The sequence below is a fragment of the Myotis lucifugus genome, unplaced genomic scaffold, assembly GCF_000147115.1.
Source record: "Myotis lucifugus unplaced genomic scaffold, Myoluc2.0 scaffold_137, whole genome shotgun sequence".
Taxonomy (NCBI): domain Eukaryota; kingdom Metazoa; phylum Chordata; class Mammalia; order Chiroptera; family Vespertilionidae; genus Myotis; species Myotis lucifugus.
The window spans coordinates 3,231,211-3,250,117 of NW_005871185.1; the positions used below are offsets into that span (position 1 = coordinate 3,231,211).

At 38.8% G+C, this 18,907-nt stretch overlaps 1 protein-coding gene across 1 annotated transcript in view; it reads right to left on the reverse strand.

The window, feature by feature from the left end:
* The window catches only part of SPICE1 (spindle and centriole associated protein 1), a 57,485-nt gene that overhangs the window by 9,371 nt on the left and 29,207 nt on the right, over nt 1-18,907 (reverse strand). The window contains exons 8-15 of the mRNA XM_023758707.1: nt 16,490-16,632; nt 16,148-16,285; nt 15,520-15,785; nt 13,409-13,540; nt 9,755-9,902; nt 8,650-8,874; nt 4,007-4,497; nt 1,979-2,189 (exon numbers count right to left, since the gene is read on the reverse strand). Coding sequence (XP_023614475.1) covers nt 1,979-2,189; nt 4,007-4,497; nt 8,650-8,874; nt 9,755-9,902; nt 13,409-13,540; nt 15,520-15,785; nt 16,148-16,285; nt 16,490-16,632 — 1,754 coding nt within the window. The remainder of the gene's footprint in view (nt 1-1,978; nt 2,190-4,006; nt 4,498-8,649; nt 8,875-9,754; nt 9,903-13,408; nt 13,541-15,519; nt 15,786-16,147; nt 16,286-16,489; nt 16,633-18,907) is intronic.

An 18,907-nucleotide genomic window follows, 5' to 3' on the forward strand; every position in this document is an offset into this window, starting at 1 on the left:
ATCGATCAGCTGCCTCCTGCACACCCCCCACGGGGGATGTGCCCGCAACCAAGGTACATGCCCTTGACCGGAACTTACTGAAGACTTTTAAATAGATGAAGAGCTCACCTGGCCAATGGCAATAATTATGTACATTTTCAATATTTCAGAAGTAAGTTATCAATCAACAGATATTTACTATTTACTAATGGAACACTTTATGTCCATCCCAGTCAGTTTTGCCAAAGCTCCCATAAATCATTACTTAAAACCAGTGATTTTGAGCTTTAGGTGGTAATGAAACCTACCCTAGAAAACAAAGAGGTTCTATGGCATAGAATTTTTACTTTTTAATTACAGCCCACAGTGGTTCCTTGTGAAGCCAAGAATTTTACTTAAAAAAAGAATATCTTAAGAATATAACCACTAGAATGACAAGAATACAAGTGCAAATTTACCAATTTGCTTTAGAACTTCAGACAAATCATATAACCTATTTACACCTCAGTTTACTTATTTATCAAACAAGTATGATATCAGCTCTGTCTACTCTCATGGTGTGTTGGGGATGAAATGAGATAACAAATGAAAATAGTTTTACCTTAAAAATCTATTGAAACAGAAGATGTCTTATTTAATCACAAAATCATTCTTAAGAGTAATCTGCTTTTTCTTCATTGTACTTAGCACTAACCGACATTATCTCATATATTCATTTGCTTATTTGTTTATGGCCTGCTCCTCAACTTGACTACTAAAGTTGTCAATCTGGGCAAGGACTTGTCCTCTTCCATGTGGTATCCCCAGTGACCAGAACATAGCAGGCACATAGTACGTGTTCATACATTCTGAGCGATTTAATTTATTTATTCTTTTTTAAAAATATATTTTATTGATTCTTTACAGAGAGGAAGGGAGAGGGATAGAGAGTCAGAAACATCGATGAGAGAGAAACATCGATCAGCTGCCTCCTGCACACTCCCCACTGGGTATGTGCCTGCAACCAAGGTACATGCCCTTGACCAGAATCGAACCTGGGACCCCTGAGTCTGCAGGCCGATGCTCTATCCACTGAGCCAAACCGGTTAGGGCTAATTTATTTATTCTTATTAGGAGTTGCATCTAGACTTTATGACTACAAAGAACAGTAGACAAAACTATCAATTGAAGAAGCCTAAATTAAAGAAGAAGGGCCCTGGATATGCATTATCCATCTGTAATTTCCAAAAGAGTCTGCTCTCTGAGTCTGTAGTTTCAAAATAGAAATAACTTCTGAGAGGAAAAGTCTTATTGGCAGATACCTTAAAGGAAACATACCTCGACCAGCCAGAGGACACTGAATCTTTCTAACACACGAATGCCTGAACACCTGAGCGAATGCACCACTCACTGATACAGCTTTTTCTATTCCTGACAATTAGAACCCTCTCTCATATGAGCCAAAATCAGTCTCTTCATAGCCTTTGTGTAGCCCTACCCCTTGAGAATCTTAATAATTCAATTTCTGACTGAAGAGCAACTTGAGATCCACTTCATCTCATCAGTACCTTTTGCATATGAACACTACGATAACTAATTTTTCAGTTACTGCTCTATTATTTACAATCCCCTCTAGTGTGTTTCACATCTTAAATGTACAAATAGATTAAAAAGCTTAATTTACCAATTAAAATGTTTTCATAATTTTAACAGAATAACTTAATTTGTTGCTGATGAAATTCTAAATTATAATTTTGCTCAGTAAATCATAGACTGTAATGAGTCCACTTCCACATAGAGCAACCTAGGAACCCAGACACTGGAGGTATCTGCAGGCACCATGGGGGAGTTTCCCAACAGGAGACCAGCCTTCCAGATCTATCTGTCACTTATTCTGCGACTTAGTCTTTTTTTTCTATGTAAAATGAAGGCACTGAAATATATGCTCTCTGAGATTCCTTCAGTTCAATATATACTTGCAAAATCAAGAAAGTAAAAACTTAGCTTTTAAACTGTCTACCTTTTAAATCAGGAATTTGTGGCCAATCAGTCCAAGCTCTGAGAGGTGACTGAATAGGTGATATCGGTGGAGGGGAAGGATTCAAACCAACAAGTTTTTGCTGCTCTATTAACTGCAAGAGCTTTCCGCGAGCCTCCATACTCTGCCGGTTCAGTTCCGCAATCCGCTCCTCCATGCTATTTGGTGTTAGAGGCCGTGTTGCTGGAAAAGTCTTTAAAAAAAGAGGCAAAATTCCATATTAAAAACAATCCAAACAATTTTGACTTTTTGTAAAAATAAACTTCCACTAAGAGCCAGCAAGTTAGTGTTCATAGCCCTTGCTGTGTGCAGACTTGAATAGTGGACTAAAAACAAAATTTACAAGTCACTTAATTGAAAAATTAGGGCTAAAACAAAGGGATGCCAATTCTTCTAATACTGGTGCCACATGTCCTCTAGTCTCTCTGTCCATGGAGAGTCTGTGGGATGAAGTTTTCCTGCATCTCTTAGCGTTTGCTGAACTACACAAAAGATCACATGAGCAAAGACTACTTCTAAAGACCTGGCTTCTAAGTAACATACCTATGAATACCAGATCTGGGGTCTGAGTCACAAGGATCTGCTGTAGTTGAAAGAGATGATTCTATAATTATAATCTTCATTCATGCACCATGAATTATTTGGCAAAGATTTCTAGGACCCTTATCATTCTTTCTGACCATATGTCAGCCTCCCCAGGCCACTTCTGGCCTAAGATATCTCACTCAAAACAGTTGGTGCCTTAGCCTGATCTATATACTAATTAGAAAAGGAGGCAAAATCAATTTTTAACTTTGCTGCCATTTTTAAACTAAGACGTTGCCTATTTCAAATCATCTTCAAAACTCTGTAAACAACGTCTCCCATGACTCAAAATTGAGGCAGTTTATACTTATAATACACCTGTGACGAGGCTACTGCCCACTCCTAATACTCCTTCCTGGCTCCTCCCCTGCCAGAACCTTCTGACTACTATTTCTGTGACTCAAGACCCATCTTACCCTGACTGCCCATGAGCCAGTGCTGACAGACGTGTACCCCTAGCCTACCATCTCCCACCTCCTGACCTTCCTCCTGGACGCACATGACCCACTTCTGATAAAGTCCTCATGGAAGCAATTACCCCTGAAACTCCTAACCCAGGATGCCTGCCTGCCCCTAACAACTGCTCCAACACTGTCCGGTCCCTATCAGAAGCCTGATGGGAGCCTCTCTGGCTCATAATAAAGTAAAAGGAAGCTTCTCCCATCACTGGGACCAGGGGAAGAATGTAGGTTATAAACTCTCCCCAATTGGAACTTAGGATCCCTTTTCTCCCACAAATAAGGAAATGAAGGTCCAAGTTACCATGTTAGCCCACAGCTTATTTAACTTACAAAATTCTTGCACTATAATATTCAGACTTTTGCAACTCAAAGTATAGTCTTTGGACTGGCATGATTTGGAAATTTACTAGAAATGCACAGGGCCTACCTCAGACCTATTCAATCAGAAAAAGCATTTGAGCAAGATCCCAGATGATTTATATATACATTAAAGTCTGACTTTAAAAATCCTTTAAAATCATTTCTATAGCAAAATGCATTCTGTGTCCTAAAAAACTAACTATTCATGAGTTGAGGGCCAACTACACATAGTTCTTTTTTATGAGCCCCTTTAAGAGTAAAAATGCTTTCAATTAAAATGTAATTGTGTGGCAAATGTTTAAGTCATATTAATTCTGCATGTTATATTTAAAACTTCATTCCTAGCCTAATTTTAGCTTTGCTACATTTTACCTTCATCCTATTTTCCTCATTCATTCCTCTTTTTTATTTTATGTTGTCCTCTTTTATTGTATCTGAGATAGAAACTGACAAATAACTTCTACTTCTCTTGTGATGAGGACATGACCAGGCATAAGCCATCTAGCACAGCCTCAGAGATATCCTGGAAAGAAGCGCTTTAAGAAGCTCCAGCAATGGACCTAAATTCCTATATGTCCATAGTCAGTCCTTAACTGGTACTTACAGCACTCACGTTGCTTGTATGACTTGTCTCCTGTTTGTTTAACTCCCGAAGTCCATCCCCTTGCTCTCCCCCTGGCCAAAGAATATTATTCAGATGAGCCCTGATAGCTGAATTCTGCAGTGTCAACTCAGCAATTTGTGCCATGATGTTCTTTCTTTGTATTAATGCCTCATCTGCTCTAAGCTGTTGCCCATCCCCCAGTACTGGGGGCTCTTCTGAGAATGCAGGGTTTCTGGGTTGCTGAGTGTTTGAGAGGGAATTGCACAGGGGCTGTGAGAGGTTGACAAAAGGAGCCTCGGTTTTGTTTTCCAAATCTTCTCCCATGTGAGAGACCCTCCACCTCTGGGTGAAGAGATGACTCTCGTCACTTGAATTCTGAATGTCTGTGCTGGGCGGTGAGGTCTTCTTTTCCCAATTTTGTTCCTTCTCAATTATTTCCACAGTTGGAGGAATTCGTGGAGCAGGACGAGTTTGAACGGTCCTCCTCAATACTGTAGATAAAATTTTAAAATAACAAACATGTATTATTCAGCCATAGATTGGCAGTGTAATCATCTCATTAGCCCATCATGGTAGTTAGACAAGTATTTCAACAGAAGGAGTTGGTTTCTGAAGGTCTAAATTGACCTGCAATGCCACCACTAACAATCAAGCATGAAGACTTTATCTACTCATGAGTAGTTAATTAAACAAAAACAGAAATAAATTAGTAGCTAAATTAGTAATTAAGCTTTGATATACCTTAAAGCTTAATCAGTATGCTTGTGAAAAACCACCTGCCAACTCCACATTTTCACATTACATTAACTCATATCTGGGAATCTTGCGGGTGAGAACAGTAAAGATAATAATGTAAACTGAGGGTGGTCAGGAAAGGCATCTCTGAAGAAGTAAAAATTTTAAATAATTACATATATGGCAGAAGTAGAGCAAATAACATTACAGGCAGGGAACAACATATGTGAAAGCCTCAAAATAGGAAAGAGCAAAGAAAGGAGGCCAGTCGGCTGTAGCATAGCAACGAGAGGAAACTGGAAACAGATGAGACTGGAGAGGGGTGCAGGGCCATTTCTTGCAGAGCTCTTTAAGCCAACTTTGGAATTTTCCAATTTAATCCAAGAACAATAGACTGCAGAAGGTTTGGCAATGACTCAATTTACATTTCTTAAATGTTGTGGATAACTGGAAGATCCAGGATGGAAGAAATCAATAAGCAACTGTGGTAATCTAGAAGACAGACAATGGTAGCTTTGACTAAGGTATGTTGGTATAAAGACAGAGAGAAGTAGATAAATTTGGGAAGTATTTTGGCAATAGAATTGAAATGATGAACTGGAAATGGGGAGTAAGATCATGGCATGCACAACTGAATGGAAGGTGATGCCATGCACTGAGATGGAGAAGATAAGAAGAACAGATTTGGGGGAAGGTTGAGTATCAAGAATTCACTTCTGTACGTGCAAGTTTAAGGTGCATTATGTTCAAAACTGGAATTCTCTGGCAGATAGAAAATACTGGAAGCCATGAGAATGAGTGAGATTACACAGAGAGAAAGAATAGAGTGAGGGAAAAAACAATACCAAGACATGAAGAACTTAACATTTAGAGTCAGGTAAAGGATAGGAAGCGAGCAAAGCAGATAGAAATGAAGCAGCCAGAGATGTAAAAATGCCTTATATTAATTATGGAGAGCCCCTCCAGATAAACAGAAATTAAATTGGGATAAAAATGATTGCCTCTTGGGTAGGTCAAGAGGTGTGTGAGGAAGAGATCCCTGTATATGCTTTTTTTTTTCTTAGCCACATGCAAATAGGAATTAGAACTAACACTTTAAAATAAAGAAGGAATGGAATATAAGAAAATGAAACAGTATATATATATATATTAGTCTTTCAAGCATGGCATTAAACAAAAATAGAGATAAGTTAACAGCTAAAGGAAATATTTATAAGGGAAAATTCTAGAGCAACATTCTCCAGTATGGTAGCCTCTGGCCACATGTGGCTATTCATATTCAAATCTAAATTAATTAAAATAAAATAAAATAAAATAAAATAAAATAAAATAAAATAAAATATAAAATTCCGTTCCTCAGTCACTGGCCACATTTCAGGTGCTCAACAGCCCCACCCTTGGCTAGTAGCTACCATACTGAATGGAGCAGATACAGAACATTTTCATCATCACAGAAAGTCCTACTGGACAGAGAGCTGAACCTTGATTAAGGGCCTATGTATCTCCCATTTTTATCCATATGTTCAATTTAACTAAAAAATTCTCTATATGTAAGTATTCTGAACAAAATGCTGAAAATGATAATAAAACTCTACCATTTCAGAATACAGATTCAAGGATAGTTCTATCTGCACACTGCAAAAGGAATGTGCCATGTTATTTTCCACACAAAACCCACTGCAAATGCTAACAAAATGTCGTCTATATCAATATAATTTGCTTTAATGAACATTTTGTATATTTGCAATCAGAGTAAAAATATTTATAGTAATTGTTTCTTTAAAAAATATTAGGATATTTTAGTATCACCAATGAAAAACAATTTACAGTATCTCAAAAGATATCATTAGATAAGCCTTTTAATACGATGCAAACATTTGAAAAATTACTTTAAGAAATGAAAGTCTAACTTGAACAGAAATCAGATTTGATATCATATTTCCTAAAGTTAGCCAGTTAATGATATTCTCTAGCCCTCTAAAGAGGAAATATCGAATCAAAGAATTATAGAGCTGGAGGGATATTAAAGATAAAGGAAAATCCTCTCAATGCAAAGATAGGAAAACTGAAGTCCAGAAAAGTATAAAAAGTATTAGCCCCATACCTCACAGCTAGTCAAACAAATCTTATAATGGCAAAGATTTGTCATTTTCTTTAACCCTTATGGGCTCTTCAAATCCTCTATTGGGAACATACATCAAAGTGCAGAAAATCTGACAAAATTTATATGTCTCAATGACAATAAATGTTATTCTTCTGTCCTCCAACATAAGAAAATAAATACTCTAATTAAAGAAACAAAAATTTAGTCAAATCAGGGCTAAATAACATTTTTCTAAAAACTTTGCCTGAAAGTCTAAAGTAGTTTTTGATTGAAGAACTCTTTGGAAAATGAAATGATTATAGCTCCAGAAAATGCACATGTGGACAAATAAATATAATTTTCCAAACAATGAAGCAATCCATGGAGATTCTGAAGACCATACATGAAATCCAAGTTAAGAATCTGTGAGCCAAGTTGGCTCTCTGAACAGCACCTTCCGAAAGGCAACAAAAAGGCAGCCAAGAAGAAAGTGGGTGATCCCAGAAAGATTGGTGTGATGTGAAAGGACCAGCTCTGTTCAATATAAGAAATACTAGAAAAACACTAGTCACGAGAGCTCAAGGAACCAAAATCGCATCTGATGGTCTCAAGGGTCGTGTTTTTGAAGCAAGCCTAGCTGATCTGCAAAATGATGAAGTGGCATTTAGAAAATCCAAGCTAATTACTGAGGATGTTCAGGGCAAAACTGCCTGACTAATTTCCATGGCATGGATCTTACCCATGACAAAATGTGCTTCCTGGTAAAAAAAAAAAAAAAATGGCAGACCGTGATTAAAGCTCATGTTGATGTCAAGACTACCAATGGTTATTTGCTTCATCTAGTCTGTGTTGGTTTTACTAGAAAATGCAAAAGTCAGATTCAGAAGACCCTTGCTCAGCATCAATAAGTCTGCCATATCTGGACAAAGATGATAGACATCAAGACCCAAGAGTGCAAATAACTTGAAAGAAGTGGTCAATAAAATGATTCCAGATAGCATTGGAAAACACATATTTATTCACTCCACGATATCTTTGTTAGAAAGTCAAATGCGGAAGAAGCCCAAGTTAGAGTTGGGAAAACTCATGGAGCTTCACAGTGAAGGAAGCAGTTCCGGAAAACCACTGGATGAGACAGGTGCTAAAGCTGAATGAGCTGATAAATATGAGCCCACAGTCCAAGAATCTGTTTAAAATTCAGACTTTTAATGGTGACAAAGAAAAATCCTATTTGTGATTTTGTAAAAATCTATGAGCTAAGTATTAACAATAATTTTTTAGAAATTTTATTTCAACTCTATATATGTGCTGCAAAAGTGACTCTAAAGCAATTTTTAATTGTCCATAGACTTTCATTACCAATTTCCCTCAACTGACTGAGCTAAAGTTTTGATGAGAAAGAGGTTAATAACAAGATCTGACTTACAAAATCCCTCAGGTCATGGCTCTCACCTTTCCTTGGTTAAACATTCATTACTCTTTAGAGAATAGTCTCCTCTTGTTTCTTACTCTTCCCCATGCCCTGGACCATAGGGACAAATGGGATTCCCCTCACTCCATGTTTTAATGCGGAGGGCTTTGATCCCTTGATTTGAGCTTAACATTTACAATGCCTAATGGAACATATATGTAATGAAACTCAATGTCACATTTCACCACAGGCATAGCATACATGATGTAAACCACCATCCTCCTTCGGCTTAAAGGTCATGTATGGTAATCAATATCTTTTTAATTCTGTTTATCAGGTAATGATGCACACATGGATTAAATATATGAAGCATAAAAAACAACTACCATGTAACTTTAGAAGAAGCCTGCTTACCATCCTGCAGAGGAGAGAATTCTGAGTTGCTCTTCTGCCGGGGTGGTGTTAACAACACAGCTGGCTCAAATATGTGTGCTGGAAAATTGTTGGCCAGATTCACACTATCTGGAGGGTTTGGCACTTGAGATAGTTTAACAGGCAAGTCTTCCTGTGGGAATTCACGCACTTCTTCCCCTCGATACATCAATGGCATGGAGACATTAGCATTTACAACTGAAGCCTCTGAAGAAGATGAGAGGCTATTAGTACGTCAAGGAACGCTGGCACATTTACGTATGTATACTTAAAAGCATTCCGTAGAGGGCAAAATCAGGCGGCCTCGAGAGCCTTTACTTTTTAGGTCATATCCTCCTTTAGCAGGAACTCACAGGGTAGGTTCCTATGGGGTCAGCACTGGGAAGAAGTGGCTGTTTTTGAGAAAAGTACTGAGGACCTCAAGCCCTTAGGACCTGATCTAGCCATGGAGTTTATCTCATGCAAATTAAATTTTAGTCAGCCACTTCTTAGAATCTCTCCCTAGGAAACACTCTGAAATGCATAAACACTTTCCACACAGAGATACTCATCAAAATATTACTTAGAAGTAAAAAACATGAAAAAGCCTAAATGTTCTATTCAACCTATGGCATATGAGGTAAAAAAGGTTTTCAAAACATTACCCAATAAACAAAAGTTATGAATTTCTAAAGTTCAGTGTTTTCTGTTTTCTTCCCAAGACCATTTCTTCTCCACCTGAGCCTGAGGCACCATGATTAAAAGTACTGGCATTAAGTCCTTCCCATGGTCTAGGAAGCTAGTTCTGCTACTCTTTATTTGTGTGACTTTGCTAAGTTGCCAACCCTCGCTAGGCCTTGGTTTTCTCATCTGAAAAATGGGGACAATAACATCTACCTCATAAGACTATTATGAGGATTAAATGAAATAATACATGTAAAATACTTTAAAAGTATCTGGCATAGAACAGGTATCCAATAAATATTAGCAGCAATAATAGTGGTGACAATGTTATATATGCAATAACCCCATATAAGTTTCTGGTTTTGTTCATTTGTTTACTCTATAAATATTTTAATGCCAATCTGGAATAATAAGACCCACTCACCTGGATTGTCCATAATTCTACTACTCGTGGCTCCCCTTTCTGCTGCCAGACTTGCTTGGTTGTTATTTATCACTGGACAGCTCTTAATGGCATGTGTGATCGATATAAGTTGCTCATCTGTTGTGACCATATACTGCTGAAGTCTCGCCTAGCAAAAAAAGAATGAAATAACATTGTTGGCATGTCAGACATCAAATCATCACCTAGATTTGTATAACTATATCATTATTTTAAATACTCTAGGAACTTCTGACTTTCATTCAAATACTAAAATAATACATTCATAAGAATACATAATTATAAATATTGTAAAAGTCTCATGATAGAGGAATTGTTAAATAAACTATGGAATATTATTAATTAATAAATACATGCTACAACAATAAGAATTAACCTTTTTATAAGGCTTTCAACTTACAAAACCTTTTATATAGATGATATTGACTCAAACTACCCCAAGAGACAGTTATATCAGATGCAGGAAACTAAACAGAATATAACACAGGCTTTTAAAGTGATAAACATGAGCACTATAAACATTTATGGTCATATCCTATCTAATAAAGAGGGAATATGCTAATTGACCCTCACACCATCACAAAGATGGCAGCGCCCACAGCCAATAAGGAGGGAATATGCTAATTGACTATCACGCCCTCAAAGATGGCGGCGCCCACAGCCACAAGATGGCAGCGCCCAAATTCCACACTCATATATCCAATGGCCTACTCAACATCTCCATCTAGAACTGACAGAGGCTTCTCGAACTTAACATGCACAAAACCAAACTCCTTGTGACCCTCCCCGACTCATCAATAACAGCTCCACCCTTCTGAATGCCCAGGCCAAAACTTTGAATCACCTTGAACTCTTCTCTTATATCTTCTCCTTTACCCCATATCCAAGCCATCAGCAAATCCTACTGATTGCCTTCAAAATATATTCAGAATTTGGTCACTTTTCACAACTTTTTCCACTTCCAATCTAGACCACGCTGTCATATCTCACCTGAATTTTCCCAGTAACTCCTGTCTGTAATACATTGCTTCTGTGTTTAACCACCTAGACTCTAGGTCCTAGAGTATAGTCCTATACTGTTCCCAAACAAGGCTGAGGCACCTTGGGGCAACACAGTGAACTCATAGGGGCCCCCCAAGACATTTCGTATTTTTAAGGGAAACACAAATGTTCTGTGAGGTACCAGTGAACTACTAGCTTGAGGCAGTTCACATTAGACCAAGATATGTTCCTTTTGATTATGCCATATATTCACAAGGCTGGGTTTTAATAGTTGCTATGCTAAAAAGCAATGCTGCATAAAAATTATTGCGGAACAGGAAATAAGAGTGATGGTGTCCAATGTGATTCCAAGCTTTCAGAAGCTGTGCAATGCCCACTAAGTATACATATTCCAATAGTAAATAATTGTGGTTATTTCATCACAAATAAAAATATGACTTTTTCTATCAATTTATATGCATCATTTTTTTCAAATAGCACATAAGTTAAGACAAATACTTCATAAGTTATTTGAACCTAACTATTTAATAAATGAAAGTGTTAGGTATTTCTTTTGGCCTAGGGGTGTCTTAAGATACTAAGGGCACCATAAACTAAGAAAGAGCAGTATTCTCTGTCCTAGAGACAACATACTAGCCCAAACTGATCCTCTTAAAACCAACAAAAGATCATGTCTCTTCTCTACTCAAAACCCTTCAGTGGTCTCCCATCTCACTCTGTATAACAGCTCCACATGATCAGGCTTATCTGCTCTTATCTGCTCTACTCTCTTTCCAACATTCTACTCCTACCACACTGGTCTCCTTAATGTTTCTGAGCTCAATAGCCACCCTCCCACCTCAAGATCTTTGCAGTTGTTACTCTGTTCGATGGCTCATCTCTCAGCTATCTGCATGCTCGCTCCCTCACCTCCTTCAGGCTTTTGCTCAAATGTCACCTCCTCAGGAAGGCATGGACCATCCCATTTACAACTTCCCATCAGAGGCACTTCCTGTGCCTCTTACCTGCTTTATTTTTCTTTATAGTACACTAGAGGCCCAGTGCATGAAATTCATGCATGGATATGGTCCCTAGGCCTGGCCTGTGATCAAGGCCATCTTCCCCAGCTGCCCGTAGCCGGCCCCGCCACCTGCCGCCACCCACCCCCGGTTCCCTGTTTGCCACCAGGTGATTGGTGCCTGACGGCTGGGGGAAGGGACCAAGAGGCCGGCTGTTCCCGTCCACTCACCAGCCCTGCCCCCACCGCAGGTGGCGATCAGGCAATGGGTTGTTCTGCCTTTAGGGTCAATTTGCATATTACCCTTTTATTATATAGGATATCACCATCACCATTTAACTTATAATATACTTTACTTTTTCTTCTTTTTAAGACTTATTTAGAACATACGCTCTACGAGGGCAAAGATTTTTTTTTGTTCACTACTATATTTCTTGTACCTAAAACAGTGCCAAGCCCAGAATAGGTGCTCAATAAAAATTTGTTGAGCAAATTAGTACATTATAAAACTGCCCATCTTCCCAGGAGAATTGAAAACCTTATGTTCACTCAAGATAAAAAGAAATGAAATGCTAATACATGCTACAACATAGATGAACCTTGAAAACATTATGCTAAGTCAAAGAAGTCAGACACAAAAGACCACATATTGCATGATTCTATTTATATGTAATATCCCAATTAGACAAATCTATAGAAACATAAAGTAGATTTGTGGTTGCCCAGGGCTGGATGGAGGAGAGAAGAGAGGGTGGCTGATGGGTTTCTCTTTGGGGTGACACAAATGTTCTGAAATTAGGTAATGGTGTTGGTGAATATACTAAAACCCACTGAATTGTAGACTTTAAAAGGAAGAATTAAATGGCATGTGAACTATATACATCATTTAAAAAAATTTCATGATTAATATCTACTGTCCATTTATACAAATGCAACTTGTCTACCAACTAATGCTTTTCTATTCTCTTTTGGCTGATAAAGTTGTAATAACCACCATTTGAGAACAAACAGATGAACAAAAATGTCTCTGTCCTCAAGCAGCTCACAGTTTTGATGACAGGTACCCATGTATGTGTAACACAACTTGGTAAATACAATGAGAGCAATATCCAGAGAATATCAAAAGTGCACAAAGGAAGAATATTTAATGCAGCATGGAGGCAAGAAGGTTTTCTAGAAGAAATACTTATACAGTATTAAAAAGGAATGATTAGCCATATCTAAAAAATATGAATTTACTATAAACAACTCAATGACATACAACTGCAGAAGGATTCTTCAAATAGTATCTTCTACTGTTCTGAAATTAACAGTAGCTATCATAACACTCATTAAACATTTTTAATAAACTACTATAATATTGGTAGTTATCATTTAAAGATAGATTCTGTCTTCCCACTATTTAGTAAGTTTCTTGAAGATAGTTGACTTATTCTATATACTACTTATAGTCCAAATTTCTATATAGTACCTCCAATATAATAGATGTTCAATAAAAACTACCACTGATGATAATAAAGAAGTACAAGTAATACATCAGCACAACTAAACCAAAGGCAACTAGAAGGAACCTCAGACATCCTTAAAGATGTTTTATACTAGTAAACACAGAAAATTTTGGGATCTCATCTAAGTACCTGGGTAGCAGTATTTTCTTCTCTAAGAAGTAGAATTTCAGCTGTCAGAGCATCAATGAGCTCTCGATGATCACCTAATGCCTGCTCCAGTTTCTGCCTTGTCTCTTCTTCTTTACGCAGTTGGAGCTCACTCTACAAAAAAAAATCAAATAAACTCCCATCAATAGCATCACATGTTGAAAACTAAAAGTTTCTACTCAAAGTTGTCAAAGAAGAAAATACTTACAAAGTATATATTATGTGACAATAATGAGAGTTAAATATTTTTATTAAAAGGTATATATTTCATTAAAATATGCAGCTTTATCCTCTCCCCTTCTTCAAATAGAACACAATAAACAGGCTGGTATATAGAATTGAATAACTAAAATTTTGTAGAAGGAAGTGGAGGGAAGTACATATACATATTGCTTGAATACACATCGACCATCTCTGGAAGGATATACTGGTGTCTGGTAATAGTTGGCTACACAGAAGCAAACTGGTTAAATGGAAGTTAGGGGTGGGAATTAGATTTTTCATCACATACTCTTCCGTGTCTCTGAATTTCATACCATGTGAATAGATCACCAATTTGAAAATTAAATGTTAAAATATAATCCTCCTATATAATAAAAGCCTAATATGCAAATTGCTCGACCAGGAGTTCAACCACTCGCTATGATGTGCGCTGACCCCCAGGGAGTGGCGCGGAACGTGGCGGGCGTCAGCAACACGGCACTGGCAGTGGGCGGCAGTGGAGGTGCTGCTGGCCCTGATGTGCCCCGACCAGAGCGGGACTGCAGTGGGATGGTGGAGCAGGTAAGCGGGAGGCGCCAGGCCAAGGCAGGTGTGAGTGGGGGTCCCGATCACCCCACAGACGGTGACCAGTGGCGGCAGCGGGAGGCAGGGCTGCTGCCTGGCTCCCAGGTGCTGAAGGAGCCGGGCAGGGGGCCCGGCCCTGACTGATTGCCCCGCAAACAGGATAGTGTAGCAGGTGGGGGGGGGGGTGGGAGGGCCAGGCCACAGCGGGGTGCCAGGCAGGGCTGCGGGGCTGCAAGGTTGTGGGTGCGAGCTGGGGCTGCGAGCCTAGGGGCACGAGCTGGGGCCCAATCCCCGCAGGCCACTGTGAAGGACCACCCGTGCACAAATTTGTGCACCAGGCCTCTCATTTAAAATAAATGACAACAGGTTTAAGTGGTTGAGCTTTGTAAAGCAAGTGATTAACTAAAAAGTACTTGCTTCTAAGCCTGTAATACTTTCAGAGCCAAAAGTACACTCCTGGAGATCCCTGACTTGAGGGTGGAAGAATGTTAAGACTCTCCTAACTCAGACACCATAAATCTTTCACTAAAAAGCAATTTTCTGAAGACCTCTGAATTGAAACCTCTGAATTACAGAGGTGAATCAAATTTTTAAATAATAACATTTCCTCAAATATTTGTCATATTTTATGTTTAACAAATTTAAACACATAAAAATAGTTTGAATAGATTTTTTAAAAGATGAACTACATAAGCTAACTCTAATTCCACAGCATTCTGAGGATTATTATTCACAAATGAATTAAAGAAACAATTCTTGCTTGTCTTATAAATGATTTCACAACAATAAAATATCTGCCACTAAGATACTGAAGGAAAGCCCAAGTTACCAGTCATGAGATAACTTAAGGGAATTCCTCAATCTGTGTCTACAGATAACAGGCATGCTATTCTCCAAACTGAACTAAAAGGGAGCAGGAAGCAGAGGAAAGCAGCAGAATGAGGACACATTAATAGTTCTACTTAATCTATAACTGCCAAATAGTATTAGTCCATATTAGCACAAGATATTTTAATTATAGCAGATTTACTTTCCTAATTACATTTCACTAAGGCTCATATTAAAATCAGCATCACTTACCTGAGCATGTACCTACATGCCAGCTGATGCACGAATCAGCTTATAGAGGAAAATGAAGAGGATAAACTTCCACTGCACATAATCTAAAACTGAGGCATTTTAAACAAAGCTATTCAAACGTGACTATACTTTACTTGGAAGTTGCAAACAATTAGATGTAGAGAAAAAACCCTACACCTTTCCACCAGCACTCTGAAGAGGAGACCCCACTAACCTCATGTGCTTACCTCTTTAAGGTACCGAACCAGGCGACAGAGGGAGCTCACCAGCGACAGGGTGAAGCCTGTAAGACCCTGGCTGCTCTGTGGTTCCTTGACTTCGCGTCCCGTCGACCGCTCATAGTCTTCCATTTCGTGTTCCACTTCATGTATCATGTGCTTGAGGACATCCAGGCTGGGATTGGTGCTACTTGATAAGTCTGTGGAGGCTGTGCTAGATGACAGCATGTTTCCCTTCTGCTTGGAAGGGGCACACAACTCCGGTTTTCTTTTCACTGATAAATGACAGAAATCATTCTATTTTAAGATCAGGAAAAATTACACTAGAAAACTACTAGAAAAACCTTTGGCTGTTGTTCACAATTTATAAAACATTTTTATAGAAGTTACCACAATTTTATCACAAAAAACTATTCTGATTAAACCGGGTTTACACAATCTATAAGGAATGTATAGAACCAGCATTCTACAAGGCTACGTGGGATAAAAGGAGGCATTCCTTAGCTACGACTCAATAAATTCGTACTTAGCTAGATCCAACTGGATGATTGAAAGGAAAAGCATTCACTAAGACATTAAGATGGCCATGTCAAGTTACATGTCTAATAATTCATCTTTGTGAATTGAGGAATGGAACCTTTATTTAACAGCTGCTTTTGCTTCCTGGAGTTCAGCACTTGTCCCACAACGTAGCTGGAGTCTAGAGACTCAGAAGATTCTTCAGGCTGAAGCCTGGTGTGGACTCTCTTGACAGCATTGGTCGCATTCAGAGCAGCTAAAACAAAAGGTATTTCCAAAAGCATCTCAGGTGAAAAAATGATTAAAGCGTTTCAATTCACAGGTCAATCAGTATTTTACTCAATTAGGCTAAGACAGTCAAAACTCAAATAACTTCTTCAAAGATTACTGTGTTCAAGAAAGAAAAAAATAAATATAGCAAGCTATTGTCTGTAAGAAACAATATAATGTGAAAACAAACCTTTTTTTTCCTCTGATGGAGAGGTGGATGATGGAGTCCCTAGAGGGCTTGTTATTTGTGACTGTGTTGCTATTTTCTGCTGAATATCAGTCCACAGTTTACTAATTATCTCAGAATTATCTTCCTTTAGTTGGTGAAGGAACCTATAAATTATGGGACAATAAGCTATATATTACAATTAATAAGTGCCATCATTTACACTGTTCAACTGTTTACATGTTTGATTTGAACTTTTCATACTTCATAATCAAAGAAAACATGATTTGCTTTAACTTATGAGAGAGAACTAAAATACCAGTCTTCTTTAAAAAAAAAAATATATATATATATATACTTTTATTGATTTTAGAGAAGAAGGGAGAGGGAGAACAAGATAGAAACATCAATAATGAGAGAGAATCATTGATCAGCTGCCTCCTGCACACCCTCTGGGGATTCAGCCCGGGGATGTGCTGCAACTGCGATTTGAATAGTGACCTCCTGGTCCACAGGTCAGTGCTCAACCACTGAGCCACACTGGCCAGGCTAAAATATCAGTCTTCTTAGTGTTAGAAGAAATCATTCCATCTCCCTCCCAGTATCCAGCCTGTACTGGCTCCTAAAGCAGGGACTTTCCCCTTTCTGAAGTGGTATGGTCCCATCCTCCTCCCTCTTTCTCTAGAGAAAGTAGAAGACTTGATCCCTTCTGGTTTCTCTCTCCTACTAAGAGCCTGTTCCCAGAGCATCATCTCTGCTCATCACTGCAATAAAGTGATTGGAGCAGACTCTGCCCTGTGTGTTGAGAAGCTGGGAGAGGGAGTGGAAAGAAGAGCTATAGCGTAGATAATTAGAGAGCTAAGCTTCATGCTGTAATCATCTTCATCATTGATAAAGCTAATATTTTACTCTCCAGTTGTCTATTTCTCAATTAGACTGAGACTTAAAAGAGCTAGGAGACCAGCCGTGGCCAGTTTGGCTTAGTGGACAGAGCATTGGCTCACGGACTGAAGGTCCCAGGTTTGATCCTGGTCAAAGGCATGTACCTGGGTTGCAGGCTTGATCCTCTGCCCTGGTTGAGGCATGTACAGGAGGCAACCAATCGATGTATCTCTTTCACATCGATGTTTCTTTCTCTCTGCCTTTCCTCCTCCCTTCTATTCTCTCTAAAAATCAATGGAAAAATATCAAGTGAGGATTAACGGAAAAAAAAAAAGAGCTAGGGGACGCAAAAGCAGAAACAACCCAAACATCCACCAACTGATGAATGTGATCTATCCACACAATGAAATATTATGGAACCATTAAATGAAGCACTGATATGTCTACGACATGGATGAATCTTGAAAACATACTAAGTAAAACACACCAAACACAAAAGACCACTTATTGCATGATTCTATATATATGAAATGTCCAGAATTAGCAAATCTACATAGATAGAAAATAGACCAAACGAATAGATTAGGTAGGGCTCAAGAGTTTGGGGTTACACAGTATGGGTTTTCTTTTAGGAGTAACGCAAATGTTTTAAAATTGATTGTAGATTGTACAAATCTGTGAATATATTAAAAATCATCAAATATTATACTTTAAATATATTTTTATTGATTTCAGAGAGGAAGGGAGAGGGAGAAAGAGATAGAAACATCAATGATGAGAGAGAATTGGCTGCCTCCTGCACACCCCCACCGGGGATAAAGCCTGCAACCCATGCATGCACCCTGACCAGAAATCAAACTATGACCTCCTGGTTCATAGGTTGATGCTCAACCATTAAGCTACACTGGCCAGGCCAAATATTACACTTTAAATGGGTAGACTGTGTGGTATCCTATATAATAAAAGGCTAATATGCAAATCAACCGAACAGTGAAATGACTGGCTGCTATACACGCACTGACCACCAGGGGGCAGACACTCGATGCAGGAACTACCCCCTGGTGGTCAGTGCACTCCCATAGGGGGAGAGCCGCTCAGCCCGAAGCCAGGCTCATGGCTGGCAAGTGCAGTGGTGGTTGGACATCCCCCAAGGGGTCCTGGACTGCAAGAGGGTGCAGGCCGGGCTGAGGGACTCCTCCCCGCCTCCCCCCCGCAGTGCACAAATTTCATGCACCAGGCCTCTAGTGTTAACTATAAATAAATAAAGCCTTTACCAAAAAAACAAACAGACAAACCAGGAAAAGTGAAATCTTCTTCAGTGGCCTCACAGACCTCAACCTAATGGAGTTGCCTCCAAGCAACTTACAGGTAGTACACTGAACATTAGTTGCTATGAAGTATATTAAGTAAAATGTCCGTAATATAGTCTTTTCACAGGCGGTTATTTATCAAAGCATCAGAAAGACTCCTCTGTAAGACAGTGCTAGCTCTAAGTCTAAACTTAGGACAAATCCTAAGAAAAAGTTGGAATGAGATATCTGTGCAATTTGGGAAAATTCA